This window comes from Gossypium hirsutum, chromosome D04 (genome assembly GCF_007990345.1).
Source record: "Gossypium hirsutum isolate 1008001.06 chromosome D04, Gossypium_hirsutum_v2.1, whole genome shotgun sequence".
Taxonomy (NCBI): domain Eukaryota; kingdom Viridiplantae; phylum Streptophyta; class Magnoliopsida; order Malvales; family Malvaceae; genus Gossypium; species Gossypium hirsutum.
This window is the reverse complement of record NC_053440.1, coordinates 16,247,161-16,260,788: the sequence shown is the minus strand read 5'-3', so window position 1 is coordinate 16,260,788 and position 13,628 is coordinate 16,247,161. Positions and strand designations below refer to the sequence as shown.

Genomic DNA, 13,628 nt, shown 5'->3' with positions numbered 1-13,628 from the left:
TTAAAGTAAATGACCCCCAATTCTTTTTTCAATTGAAGCTATCACGTGCTGCAACACAACGTGACATATGGTAAAAAATGATATAAAATAAAAATAAATAAAAAGTTATAGAAATATTATAAAATGCTTCTTTCGATACGATAATTTTTATAATTCTTTATGAATTTTATAATTCTTTACATTTTTTATCATTTTCTTATGACTTTATAGAACTTTATATATTTTTCTATATTTCTATATATATTATTTTTTCTTTATAAAATTTTACAGTTTTTTATTTTTTTTACGATTTCTATCATTTCTTATATTTTTATTAATATAGAAAAATATATAAAGTTCTATAAAGTCATAAGAAAAAGATAAAAAATGTAAAGAATTATAAAAATTATCATACCAAAAGAAGCATTTTAAACATTTCTTATATTTTTACTAAAATTTAATAATTTTTATAACTTTTATTTATTTTTATTTTTTATCATTTTTGCCACATATCAAACCGTGGTTATGACACATGGTGGCTTTAATTGAAAAGGTTTAAGGATGGTTAGCTTTAATGATCAACCGTTAAAGTTAATCGTCAAATGACCTTTTTAATGCAAAAAGTTTGAGGGCATTTTTTATGTATTTTAACAATTCAAGTACCCAATTAAGTGAAAAATAAAAACAAAGACTTAATTGTTTTTCTTTTGAAAAATTTGAGTCTCTTTTAATGTATTTTGAAAGTTCTAGCATTCAATAGACTTGCTCATGGGTCGGGCCACCTGGCTCGGCCCGAAGGCCTACCCAAAAAATGGGTTTGGTTTCAAGAATACGACCCATTTTTTAAATAAGTCAGCCTGGGCCAGCCTAACCCAACCCGATCCGATTTTATTAACTTAAAATTTTTACCCCTGTTCCCAGCAAACCTAGTCCCTCATATTCCCCTTTCCCTTACCAATCCCTATTTCCCCTTCCCTAATTCCTAACACCATGTTTGGTTCACCTGAATGACTAAGTCATTCCGGGTGTATTCACATTTCCACAGTGAAGCAGGTGTTTGGTTGGCTGAATGACCATTCAACCGAATGGCCATTTTGAGACTAAGGGTGCGTTTGGTTCGCTGTATTGGATTAGAGGTGTAATAGCAAATCAACTGTTCGGTTGAATGTAATGGAATAGAGGCGTAATAGTAATCTTGTGTTTGGTTGAATGGAATAGAGGTGTAATAGCATAGTGGAAAAAACTAAAATGACTAGAATACCCTTAGCATAAATTTGTTTTGGTAAATGATTATTGTTATTGTTATTTAAATTTTAATAAGATTATTATTATCAATAATAAATATTTTAATCATATTTAAACATAATTATTATTAAATATATTTTAATTAAAATATATAATTTAATAAAATTCTTAATAATTACCAGAAATTTGTTTTGGTAAATTATTATTGTTATTGTTATTTAAATTTTAATAAGATTATTAATATCAATAATAAATAATTTAATCATATTTAAACATAATTATTATTAAATATATTATAATTAAAATATATAATTTAATAAAATTCTTAATAATTAATATTCTTATATGAATTTACTCAAATCATAATATATGATACTGTAAAATATAAATTAACATAATTATTATTAAATATATTATAATTAAAATATATAATTTAATAAAATTCTTAATAATTAATATTCTTATATTAATTTACTCAAATCATAATATATGATACTATAAATGAAAATTTGAAATAATTAATATTAAATATATTTTAATTAAAATATATGATTTAATAAAATTTAAAATAATTATAACAAATAAATTATATTTTATGAATTTGTATAATTTAAAATAATTATTATTACATATAATTTAATAATTAATATTAAATTTCATAAAATTCTTGATAATAAATTTTCTTATATGAATTTATACAATTTAAAATAATTAATATTAAATATAATTTAATAGTGATATATAATTTCATAAAATTGTTAATAATAAAATGTTCTTATATGAATTTACTAAAATCAATATATAACTTGAGAATTATATTCTGCATAAACATAATTAACTTATATTAAGAAAATGTTAGATGAAAATGAAATTGTACATCATAATCCATATGTTATATAGTTTTACAACATCAAAAAGTTTGAACATTGATATTTAATGGTGAGAAAGAAATCTTCTGACCCATTCCAATCGGGCAACAGAAGGTAAACTAAAGAAAACGATCATTTGAGTTGGATGATCGGGAATTTTACTCAAAGCATCATACCGCTGATCGTCGGTTAAACCTTCAATTGACCATAAGGCTGAATATAAATTTGAAGCTTTCTCTTCCATCTTTTGATGTTCTTCTGACTTCTGCTGAACTACCACCTTGGAGGCAATACTCCTACTGATTTGATCGCCAACGGCCTGGATTTTTTGCCCCAACAAAGTGGCAGCCTCATCAAATGAAGAATACACATTATCACGAGCATCAGATTTCTTCTTTCTCTTGTTTGAAGATGAGGAACCCCATTGGTCTCTATCTCCTCGCGGATCTGTACCAGAAACATCCATGTCGTCTAAAGAGACGTCAGCTTCGCAGTCATAGAATGTGTTTCTCTCTTCATTCATATCTGTAGTACGTTCATCCTCAGCATGTATTTCTTCAAGAACATCAGCAGCTGTTTGAGCGTCTTTCCCAGTCGCCCGATCTCTTGCGTATATGGCAGTAAGCTGGTTGTAGTAAAGGAAAGAACGATGTCTGAACTGATAGGCTTCTTTGTGACTCTAAAAAAATGAGGAAATCATATTAGTTATAAGTTTTGTAAAAAAACAAATAAATACCTGAAATACATTTTACCTTTAGATAGGATTCCCAAACTGCATCTTCAGCAACAACGAGCTGCCTATGCTCGTCCCAACCAAAACCGCTGTTGTTTTGGCCATTAAGCATGTCGTAGACGACTGACCATTCCCTTTTTAGGCACCTAATTCGAGATTCAATATTTGGCTTCGCTTTCAACATTGCTCTTGGTAAAGCCTTTTCTAGCATTTTTTCTAGCTCGTTCAAATAACCGGCCTTGAACCCGGTATCAGCATTAAATGTTCCTACATTGTGCAAATCCACCATGCAAGAAACCAAGGCTGCATCTTCTTCTGGATTCCATTTTCTTTTGCTTCTTCGAGAAGCTTGAGAAGAAGCATGTGATTATGGAACACCTGACATAATTATCTTAAGAAAACAAACAAATTAACATTATTTACTGTTTTTAATATCATGAATCAAAAGGTGAACAGTTTATAATATTCTATCGTTAGTTCAATATCATGAATCAAAAGCTCAATACTAAATTTAATGAAATAACACATGCTAAATGAAAAGATAATTAAATTATAATTCAACAAAGTTTAGTACAATACAGAATTTTAATCAAACACCACCAAAGTTTCATAAACTAGATACATAAAATAACATCAACAAATCAATATAAACTCAATTTGTCTCTAAACCTAACTAATTTCTAGATGCTTGCCATTCATGGAACATTTGGTTGGCTAGTTCCATCCTCCAAGTAGCCCAAGCATCCGATGGATGAATATTTGTGATATTCGGTTCATCGTCATCCACCACATTAGTAGGTAATCCTTCTCCCACATCCGCTTCAATAGGATCAATACTCATATGGGTTCGAATAAAATTATGGAGCAAACAACATGCAATAATAATTCTATTGTGCGCCCTTACAGGATAGAACGATGGACTCCTAAGTATTCCCCATCTAACTTTTAATAAACCAAAGCATCTTTCAATAACATTACGTGCTGCAGCATGTTTCATATTAAAAAACTCTTGCGGAGAACTTGGCTGATAACCCTGACGCCACTCGTTCAAATGATATCGTTGTCCTCTAAAAGGTGCAAGAAATCCCTCACAATTTATGTAGCCAGCATCAACTAGATAATAACAACCTAAAAAATAATTTTTTTTAAATGATTAATTCAGCACAAAAAATTTGATCTTAATGAATAATTCAAAGTCCTCTAACTATCTACTTTACCATAAGGAACTTTTAGTCCATGTGTCCTACTAATGGCATCTCGAAGAACACGTCCATCAGCAACTGAACCTTCCCAACCATGAAGAACGTAAACAAATTGCATATCAGGTGTACAAACACCTAGCATATTTGTTGCTATGTCACCTTTTCGCGTTCGATATCTAGGTTTATCAACTGTTGGAACCCTAATCTTGATGTGGGTTCCATCAAGAGCACGTAAGCAATTCTATATCAGATGATATAAAACCTTGAGTTAGAATACTAATTTAAATCTAAATCAACTAAATGTTGTACAAACTATATATAAAACTCAGTTCAATACCTTAAACCATTTCCACCTTGTGTCAGAAGAATCAGCTGTAATTGGCTCCGCCTTTTTAAATAACACATCTTGTAAGCGTATGACAACATTTAAAACACTATGAAATGCTCTGCTAACAGTTTCCCCGGACCTTCTAAAGTGATACTTGATAACTCGATTTTTCATGTGATGGGAGATGATATGTAAAAACATTGCCACTTACTCATCAACAAGCATGTTTCTGGACGACTTCAATCCCCCTAACGATTCTAACATCTCACATAGTTTAAAAAAGGCAGTTCTATTCATCCTAACCTGTTCAATACAGGTCTCGTCACTAGCATATACAAGCCTTTTCACATAATCCCGTTTTGCATAAAAATCTAAGGTGTAGGACCTAATCATTGGTCTATAAGTATGTAGGCTAAGGCTGGCACCCATTCTAAATAAGAACCAAATCGCAATTCTACAGATTTCCAACCATATTGTCAATGCAGCACCAATTCTTTTACGCCTCACACTTTGTGCAATTAAAGGCAGACGAGCCATTACTGCAACATATTAAAATTAGAACTCAGTATCAATCCCCTGAAGTTGCAATTACACATTATCAATATATTTATAAATTATTAAATTTTTCGTCTTCGTAATTAAAATTTGTAGGTATATGTATAATTGAACTAAAATTAATTGTTGGTATTTGTTAGATTATAACTAAACTCATTATGATTTAATAAATTATAAAGCATGTTCTAATTTGTAGCTTTTGCTTTTGGGTTCAAAAATAATTTTCACAAATAATTCTAATTTAGAAAGTTGTTTGTTTGGTATTACATACGGCTCTAACACTTTTGAGAAGCCATTTATGAAGTAATACTATACTAGGCTTAATAATTATTAATAAAATTGTTAATATATTTAGCTAATGTGTGTCAACATTTCTAAAACTTAAAAAGAGAAACAGTAAAAATAGACCTTCAAATTAGTTAACTAACTATTAAATCAACATTATAAATGTTTATTTAAAATTTAATTTTTAGACTTTAGAGAAACAAATTATTAAAATAAATCTCGTATAAGATAACCTGTTCAATTAATAAAATAGCTAATTCATTCAATTTTTGTTGAGATATTGTTAATCTTCAGTAAGATTTTATCAATTTTAATTTTGAGAACATTTTCTCCGTTGCTGTAACAAAAACATGAGTAATTAACATTATACGCATTTGAAAAGGAACGAACTCTTTATGAATAATTATGTCAATTGAGTGTCATTTTATAATGTGATAATTTATTTGAAAATAATATTATAATCAATTCGAATTAAATAAGAAATTTGAATATTATTGTACATCATAAAAATTTGCGTTAGCATTTTAATCGGTTGATGTACCGAATTATATTTTAATTAAAATATGAAGATTTAATCTTAAATTTGGACATTATATAAGAATCGAAATTGGAACTTGATTGATTGTTTGACTCTTTAATAATTAATTCAATAATTAAAAATAGAGAGCTTATTATATAAAAAAGCCTTGTAAATTAATTCAATAATTATTTGACTCTTTAATAATAACAACATAATTAACCCTATAAAATAATATCAAAACTTGCAAAACTGCAATTAATAATGGCCAAAACAAGCAGGAACCAGAACCTATAAAATAATATCAAAATTGGGCAACAATTTTCCCTTTCATCTTCTACTCACTAACAACAAAAACAATTTCTGAATTGCAAAAACAGCACTAACAACATTTTACAGAAGGTAAACTCCTTCAAACAGCAGCAGAGTATCACAAATCTGTCTGAATTTAAATGGCAATTCACAAGTCTGGATCAGTCATTAAGCTAACTTAGAAAATGTAGCCGTAATTGCTCATTGCCTCAAGTCTGCAGTTAAGCTTATTAACTTTGATTGCAACCAAAATGAACCTAATGGTTCTGTACTACTACCTATGAAATAATAAACATAGCTTAAATAACTTCAATTAACATACTTGCATGCCTTAAAAGTCTTTGGATTACAAAACAAAGGAAAAGAGACAACAATCTTCCATGTATCAGATGTAAGATACAACCCTAAACCCAACACCATTCCACCTAAGCTAAGCAAACTGGAACAAAATCTAGCCAACAGAGCAGAGCATTACTAACAACAAAATATAAACAAACCAAACAGACCAAGACGCAACAACAACTAAAATTACGCAAAATCTCCATTGTTTGGAATTTGAGCAGATTAAGTATACCAAACAACAACTAAACAATCATAAAGCTCATTAGCATGCCAATGAACAAAAACAACAGATCGAAAGCAGTTAAGTAGGAATAGCAAGGGAGAGCAGATTCGTCCCCTCAAGTTTCTCTTCACAAATCGCAGAGGAGTTTTACTTGGGGAGGAAAACTAACCTGTAACCAGGGAAATCGGGGAAGAGATCGATGAACAACAACCTGTAATGAGAAAGAGAAATCGATTAACTCCCACAAATAATGCAATACAGGCAAGAACCGAAACAAACTATTTAGCCCTAAAATTATGTCTTCCAATCGAACATGCAAAACAATCTTTGGAAAAACCTCTGGAAAACTAACCGGGTGAATGCAAAATCGGCCAAGATTGCGATGAAAAAGGTGTCTGAAATATGAAAAGGGAAATCGATTTGAGTTAGTGAACAGTTAAAATAAAACAGCAAATCGATGACGGACTGAGTGGAAGGGAAAAGAACTTACCTTTGCAAGGAGGCGTCGGAGAATCTGAACTGAGTGGAAGGGAAATTGATGAAGAAGGCTGAGGACGAGGGCAAAAAACGGAAAAGCAGAGAAGGGGAAAACACGGATTAGGGAATCGGGGATGAGGGAGCGTAATAGTTATTACGCGCAATTACTGCATAAGGGGGTATTGGATTACACGCGGATTAGGATTACAGCCAACCAAACGGTGTAATAGCAGTGGGCCCGCTGCATAGGGGGAATACGCATGCATTCCCCCCAACCAAATACGTTCTAAGCGGCATAGTCTCATAATCACCATTACGCACGCCCACCTCTGAATGGGTTATTCGGCGATTCCTGAAATATATTTCATTTTGTTTTACCCAATTTACCCATGCAGAAAATAATTTAAAACTCCAAAATTAAACAAAGAAAATCCATAAAAAAATAGCAACACTTTAATCTGAACATTGCAGTAAAGTAAACCATGGCCGAAAAAAAAAACAAAATTTTATAACATTTATCTTTAAGAAAAAGAGACTCAATCATCTCAATCTCAAACACTCAAACAAAATACAAAGAAAAGAACAACAACCCATTTATAGGAACTCTTAAAGGAATCGAATCTGCTTAGATTTTTAAAGTAAGTAGCTTACATTTTAATTCATCTTTGTTACTGTTTGGTCTTTAAGGCAGAAAAGAAAGCCCTGGCTGGTTGCTCTTTGGGAATTTTGGGATCCAAAATTTTTAAGCATAATAAGTAGATAAGAATGGAAGGATAAATATTTTATCATTTTAGATAAAATAAAAATGTTGGAATGTTGTTGCCCATCTGTTGGCTGTTGAAGGATTAAAACGAGGGATACATCAATGCCTGCGAGACGAAGTTCCTGATTTTGCCAGAGAAGGGCATATGTTTACTGCTTTGAACATATGTTTTTTGATTCAAGGGAGGGGAGTCTTGGGTGGATGTAGGATCTGGAAAGGGCTTTTTTGCAGGAAATGAAAGGTTGAAAAAGGTTGAGAAGAGGACTATTTAGGTAACCGAAGGAAATTAATTACTGATTGTTGCTTTGTAGGAGAGTTTACTGCTTTTGTTTCATTGGTTGAAGCATCGGTGGCTTCTAGAGCTTTCTTCTGGATTGGGTTGCTGGGCTTTAGTTTGTTCTTATTGATGAAAAATTTGGGTGATAGGGAAAAAATAATGGGGGAAGAAAGTGATGATGGCGGATGCAGTTTGAGATTTTGGTGAGTGGGCTTTGGTATTTGGTGGGTTTTATGGGTAAATTACACTTAAGTAATTAAATTATTAGTAAGTTTATATTTTGGTCATTTAAATTTAAAAAATTATAAAATGATCACTAAATTAAAGGATATATTTTGGTTTTTTAATATTTTACAAAAATAAAATCATAATTATGTTAAAAATATTATTAAATTATTTTTAATAATAATCTTATTAAAATTTAATAACAATAACAATAATCATCTACCTAAAAAAAATTCTACTAAGGGTATCTTAGTTATTTTAGTTTTTTTCCTTATGCTATTACAACATCATTCCATTCAACCAAACACAATAATACTATTACAGTTCTATTCCATTTCATTCAACCAAACAATTGAATTACTATTACGCCTCTATTCCATTACAGCGAACCAAACGTGCCCTAAATTTTTTTCTGCTTCCTGCTTCTTCGCCACTGCTGCTTCTTGCTTCCTCTGTCACCACTACTTCCTAATTTGATTTGGGTGGTCTACCTATGAAGGTAAATATATCCGTAAGTAAATTAAATCAAAATTGGTTTTGCAGTTTTTTGGTCAAAACATATTGGGCGTTAAATCGGTGATATTTAAAGGATAAGTGACTTTAAAGGATGGGATGAAGGTGTTTCAATGCCATCCAAGTTTCTTTATATAACAAGATGAAGACCTTGGCTACTGTAATTGATTGGTATCTTAGTTAAGGGAGTTAGTAGACATATTTATATTTACTGGCACTAATATTTTTAATTTTTTATATGTTTTGGTGTACCGTTTTGAATTTATTGCTACTTTTAAAATGTATATATTTGATATATGTATATAAAAAATATTTACAAAGATTAAATAAATCTCAAATATAAAATACTCTTCAATAATATTCAAAAATTACAATCCATCACTAAACAAACTCAAAATAAACAAAAAAAAAACTTATTTCGTAAATTGAACAATAATGTCTTCTCATCTTATGCATAAAACAATGTATCATCCAACAAATTCAAAATAAATAATAAAAAACTTAAACTTAAACTTAAATTTATATTAATATTAATGTTTTAAAATTTAAACTTTCATATCGGTCAATATGGCATATTCAAGTCGGTATGGATAAAATCAACTAATATGCATCGATATGGATAGGACCAATTGAAATTTAAACTGGAATGTGACTTAAAGTTTATTTTTCCGATTTATTATCAAAACAAAACATTTTCGGTCGATACTGGAATGAAATTGACCACCTTAATCTTAGCAAGTTAAAACTCTATTATATGAATGGCTTGTACTAGGTAGAACATAACTAATAGCACTTATCTTTGTTCAATTTAGGAACTTGTATTTTGAGTACATTTTTGTAAGTAAATTCAAGTGAGACACTTGCTTTACAACTAAACTTTCGAGGGGAAAGATTTAGGGTTATTTTTTCATTACTTTTGAAAATGCTTTTTGAAATGTTTGGCTTAAAATTGAAGTGTTTAGTATTGCTGTCAAAAAATACTTTTAAAAAAATAAAATGTCTATTTTAGACATGATATTATAAAGTAAAAATATGCATTAAACAATGTCAAAATTTATTAATATTATGATATTTTAATAAGAATATAAAAAAATAATTTATTGTAACTCATTTTTTTAATATTTTGATATATGAAATATAAATTTTAATATTTTTAAGCATTTCATATTAAATATTTTAAAATTCAATTTGAATATATAAACTATAATTTACATATTAAAATATAACCATTTCAACTTTAAATTTATAATATTATATATTTAAAATAAATTTCAATAGAAAAACAATGGTATATCCAAAATAAATATTACATCATAAATAAAAGTTAAATTCTCAAAAAAAAGTTTAAAAATGCTGTTTAACATTGCTTATGCTTTGTTGATTGAGTCTTAGCTCGATTGGCATCAGCATTGTTGTCAGTGCAGGAGGATGTGAGTTTGAGTACGTTGAAGCGAATTATCCTCCTATTTAAGGGTTGGGGGCTATGCCTAGTTGTAGGCATTGTATCAAAAAGGGCAAATATGTTAAGAACTTACAATGAGATTAATGTTAAAAAATATATTACTTATGATTTCAAAAATGTTTTTGAAAGGTAATGAAAAACAAAACCTTATTGAAGTTTTCATATAATAAAATTTATGTGGGTTTACCTCGATAAGATTAAAAAACAGCGGTGAATGTGAAATTAGTTATTGTAACTTCTATTGCATCACAATCAAAGATGGGAAGAAACAAAAAGAATTATGGGTTGTAATAAAGATCCAGGTAAATAGTGATGGTGGTTGTATTTAGAACAAGAAGCCCATTCTCAAAGAGCCCAATTTTAAAGGAGGAAAATAAAATAAGAATATTGCAGATGCTAAAGTAGAGAAAGATTCACTCTGTCAAAATCTTTAGGGCTCCTTCCAAAGACACGGAGTCTTGATTTGGATACGCTCTAACATTTGTCCGTACAGATAATTCATACTAAAGATTTAACCGGAAACCAAAGCCATGGAAATGTCCAACGATCTCGATAGGTTGCTCTTTTTCGAGCAAGCTCGTAAAATTTCCGAGGCTACTTACGCTTCCAATCCTCTCGATGCCGATGTTCGCTTTCTCCTTCCTTCGATCTTTTCTTTTTCTAATTAAAATGGTTTTTTGGCTATTGTTTAAAATCTTGTTTTCTTGGCAGAATTTGACCAGATGGGCCGGAGCTTTACTGGAGTTGTCTCAGTTTCAAAGCGTTCCAGATTCTCAGAAAATGATTCAAGGTTCTTTAATATATATATACCTTTTGAATCCAATAATTTGTTTATTGGCTATTGAAATTTGTTGTAATTGGTAAAGCAACTAATTTAGATTAGATATGGATTTTTTCTTCTTCTTTAAATAGATGCTATTTCGAAACTAGAGGAGGCTTTATCGATTAACCCTAGAAAGCATGATGCTTTATGGTGCTTGGGAAATGCTCAGACTTCTTTTGCGTTTCTGACTAACAAGGAGGACGAGGCAAGACCTTATTTCGAAAAGGCTGCTCAATATTTCCAGCAAGCAGTCGATGAGGTAATTTAATTTTCATTAGTAAATGTTGGTCGCCATAGTTTTGATTCTGACTATGTATATACTTTCTTGACATGTTTGCTTTGTGATGCATATATGTAGGACCCGAGCAATGACATTTACCTCAAGTCTTTAGAAATATCTGCCAAGGTATTTCCTCTCTCTTTTCTTTATATTGGGTTAATGAATCTTGGGTAATGCTCCGTGTTTCTTGTGATATATATCTTTTAATAGCTACTACAACTTATTGTATTTTGTTGTGAAAATGTTGCGTGGACCTTGTTTAATATTGATGGGAGGGATGTATTATATTTCATGACTTCTTAGATGGATTTGTAGTGATATATATATTAGGAAATGTTAACTTTTGATTAGTTTGTAAAGTGTCAATTGATTAGAAATTTCGCGCTTAAAGCCTGTGAGGGGAGGTATCAAGTTCAAAGTTCAAAATGAGCCGTATGCAGTTTGTTCTTTGTGGTCCTCCTTGCTTTTAGTTCACTCGAGTGCATTTAATTGTTTCTGTATTAAAATCATCCTTTTCTTTTTCCTCAGGCTCCAGAATTACACCAGGAAATCATTAAGCATGGTTTAGGTCAACAGACGCTTGGGGCTGGACCTTCTACTTCTACTTCCTCCAATTCAACAAAGGCAATCTTCTTATCTGCGCTTCCCCTTCCCCTTCTTTTTCTCCTATAATCTCTATGTGGCTTGTGTTGTAATGTGCTGCTTAGTAGATTGATTATTTTGCACTATTTACATATGCATTTTAAAAGATCAAGGTTAGTTAGTTGGTCTTTAGTCTTTGTTTTCTGTTGATTTACATTTGATATCTTCTATATTTTCTGAGGAAGAAGTCAGAACGTTTGATGGATTGCAGTCATATTATGGTTAATTTAAGGGATTACTCTTCTATGTATAACATGCATCATATGCAAGTGCATGCCCAAGCCCCTTGGAGTGGGTTCTTTCTGTCTTTTATCATAGAATTATTGCTTTTAGAGATATGTAGCTTAGTTTGATGGGTATTATTTATATTTCTTTAGAGATCTGAGTGCAAGAAATTGTGTATGAGCGGTTATTTTCGACATTAGGTTTGATTGGTGAAGGAGAGCTGAGGCAGAGTGGTAAACAATTAATCTTTAAGATTAGAGTAGGATGAGATGAAAATTGCTTTGGAGAAATGTGTGACATCTAATCACAAGAGAAATTTATACTGTGGCAAAGGACCAACAATTCTTTATGTCAATATGCATCAGGCAGTTAGAAACATAGCATGACTGAAATGAGGAAAGCAGCTGTAGCAAGGTGTAATTTAGGAGAATGCGTTTGGTGATTGAATCATGTATGATGTAGATTTTGGATCTTTTGTATGCCGGAGCCATTTTGTTTTAATGGAAGCAATGTAGAATGGAGACGGGTAAAGCATGCAAAAGATCTGACATACACATATTGTTGAAAGGTGTCTACATCATAATATAAACATCGATCCACTGTGATGGAGATAAAGGGTTCATGTAACTCACTTATGTGGGATTCTGATCTGAACTAGTGGATTTTCTCCATTTCCTGTGAAATTCTTTTCGCGCTGAATAAGAGGATTATTGTGCTGGGAATAACATCCTGGCTATTTTATTCACTCCCAGGTCCCAGTTTGTAGGCGTGATTGTTTAAAACTATTTCAAGTTTGTTGAGGGCATGCTCTTTTCTGATGACCTTTTTTGCATCTGCTTTTGTTTTTCTTACTAATTCTGTCTACCATCTTGCAGACTGCTACAAAGAATAAGAACAGCAGTGATCTCAAATATGACATATGTGGATGGATAATCCTTGCTGTTGGCATTGTTGCATGGGTTGGGTTTGCAAAATCACAAATGCCACCCTCCCCACCGCCACCACCCCCGCGATAAGGACCACATCAACATTCTCCCGAGTGATTCAGACAGCCTTCATCCTTTTGAGTCGAGACATTTGAAGGAAATTTTAGAACTGTATGTTATGAGTACTTATTTTTTTGACCTTAGTGCTTTCATATCAATGATCCAATCCGATAAAGATTTCTGTATGAAACAATTATTTTCTTTCCTTCAAAGCTTAGAAATTTGTCTCGTCTGCCTTCGGCTACTGATTCAAAACTAGTCATTTAAAGTACAATTGGTTAATTAACTGGAAAAAATCATTTTACTACTATTGATTATCTTCTTTGACCAGCATTACTATAAAGAATTGGAGCTTCGTTAAAAAA

The 13,628-nt window shown here is 31.0% G+C and overlaps 1 protein-coding gene and 1 long non-coding RNA gene across 2 annotated transcripts; one reads left to right on the top strand and one right to left on the bottom strand.

The window, feature by feature from the left end:
* Window positions 1-5,945: 5,945 nt before the first annotated feature.
* On the bottom strand, window positions 5,946-8,249 carry LOC107899721 (uncharacterized). Its single transcript, XR_001684800.2, has 4 exons — window positions 7,719-8,249; window positions 7,081-7,419; window positions 6,943-6,985; window positions 5,946-6,801 (listed from the first exon to the last, which is right to left on the bottom strand). It is a non-coding gene; the product is annotated as an uncharacterized lncRNA (long non-coding RNA).
* A 2,449-nt stretch (window positions 8,250-10,698) lies between these two features.
* On the top strand, window positions 10,699-13,495 carry LOC107899722 (mitochondrial import receptor subunit TOM20). Its single transcript, XM_016825502.2, has 6 exons — window positions 10,699-10,933; window positions 11,019-11,097; window positions 11,220-11,389; window positions 11,489-11,536; window positions 11,939-12,034; window positions 13,153-13,495. Exons 1-6 carry the CDS (start codon window positions 10,838-10,840, stop codon window positions 13,291-13,293), a joined length of 630 nt encoding a protein of 209 aa, XP_016680991.1. The 5' UTR covers window positions 10,699-10,837; the 3' UTR covers window positions 13,294-13,495.
* The last annotated feature ends 133 nt before the right edge of the window (window positions 13,496-13,628 follow it).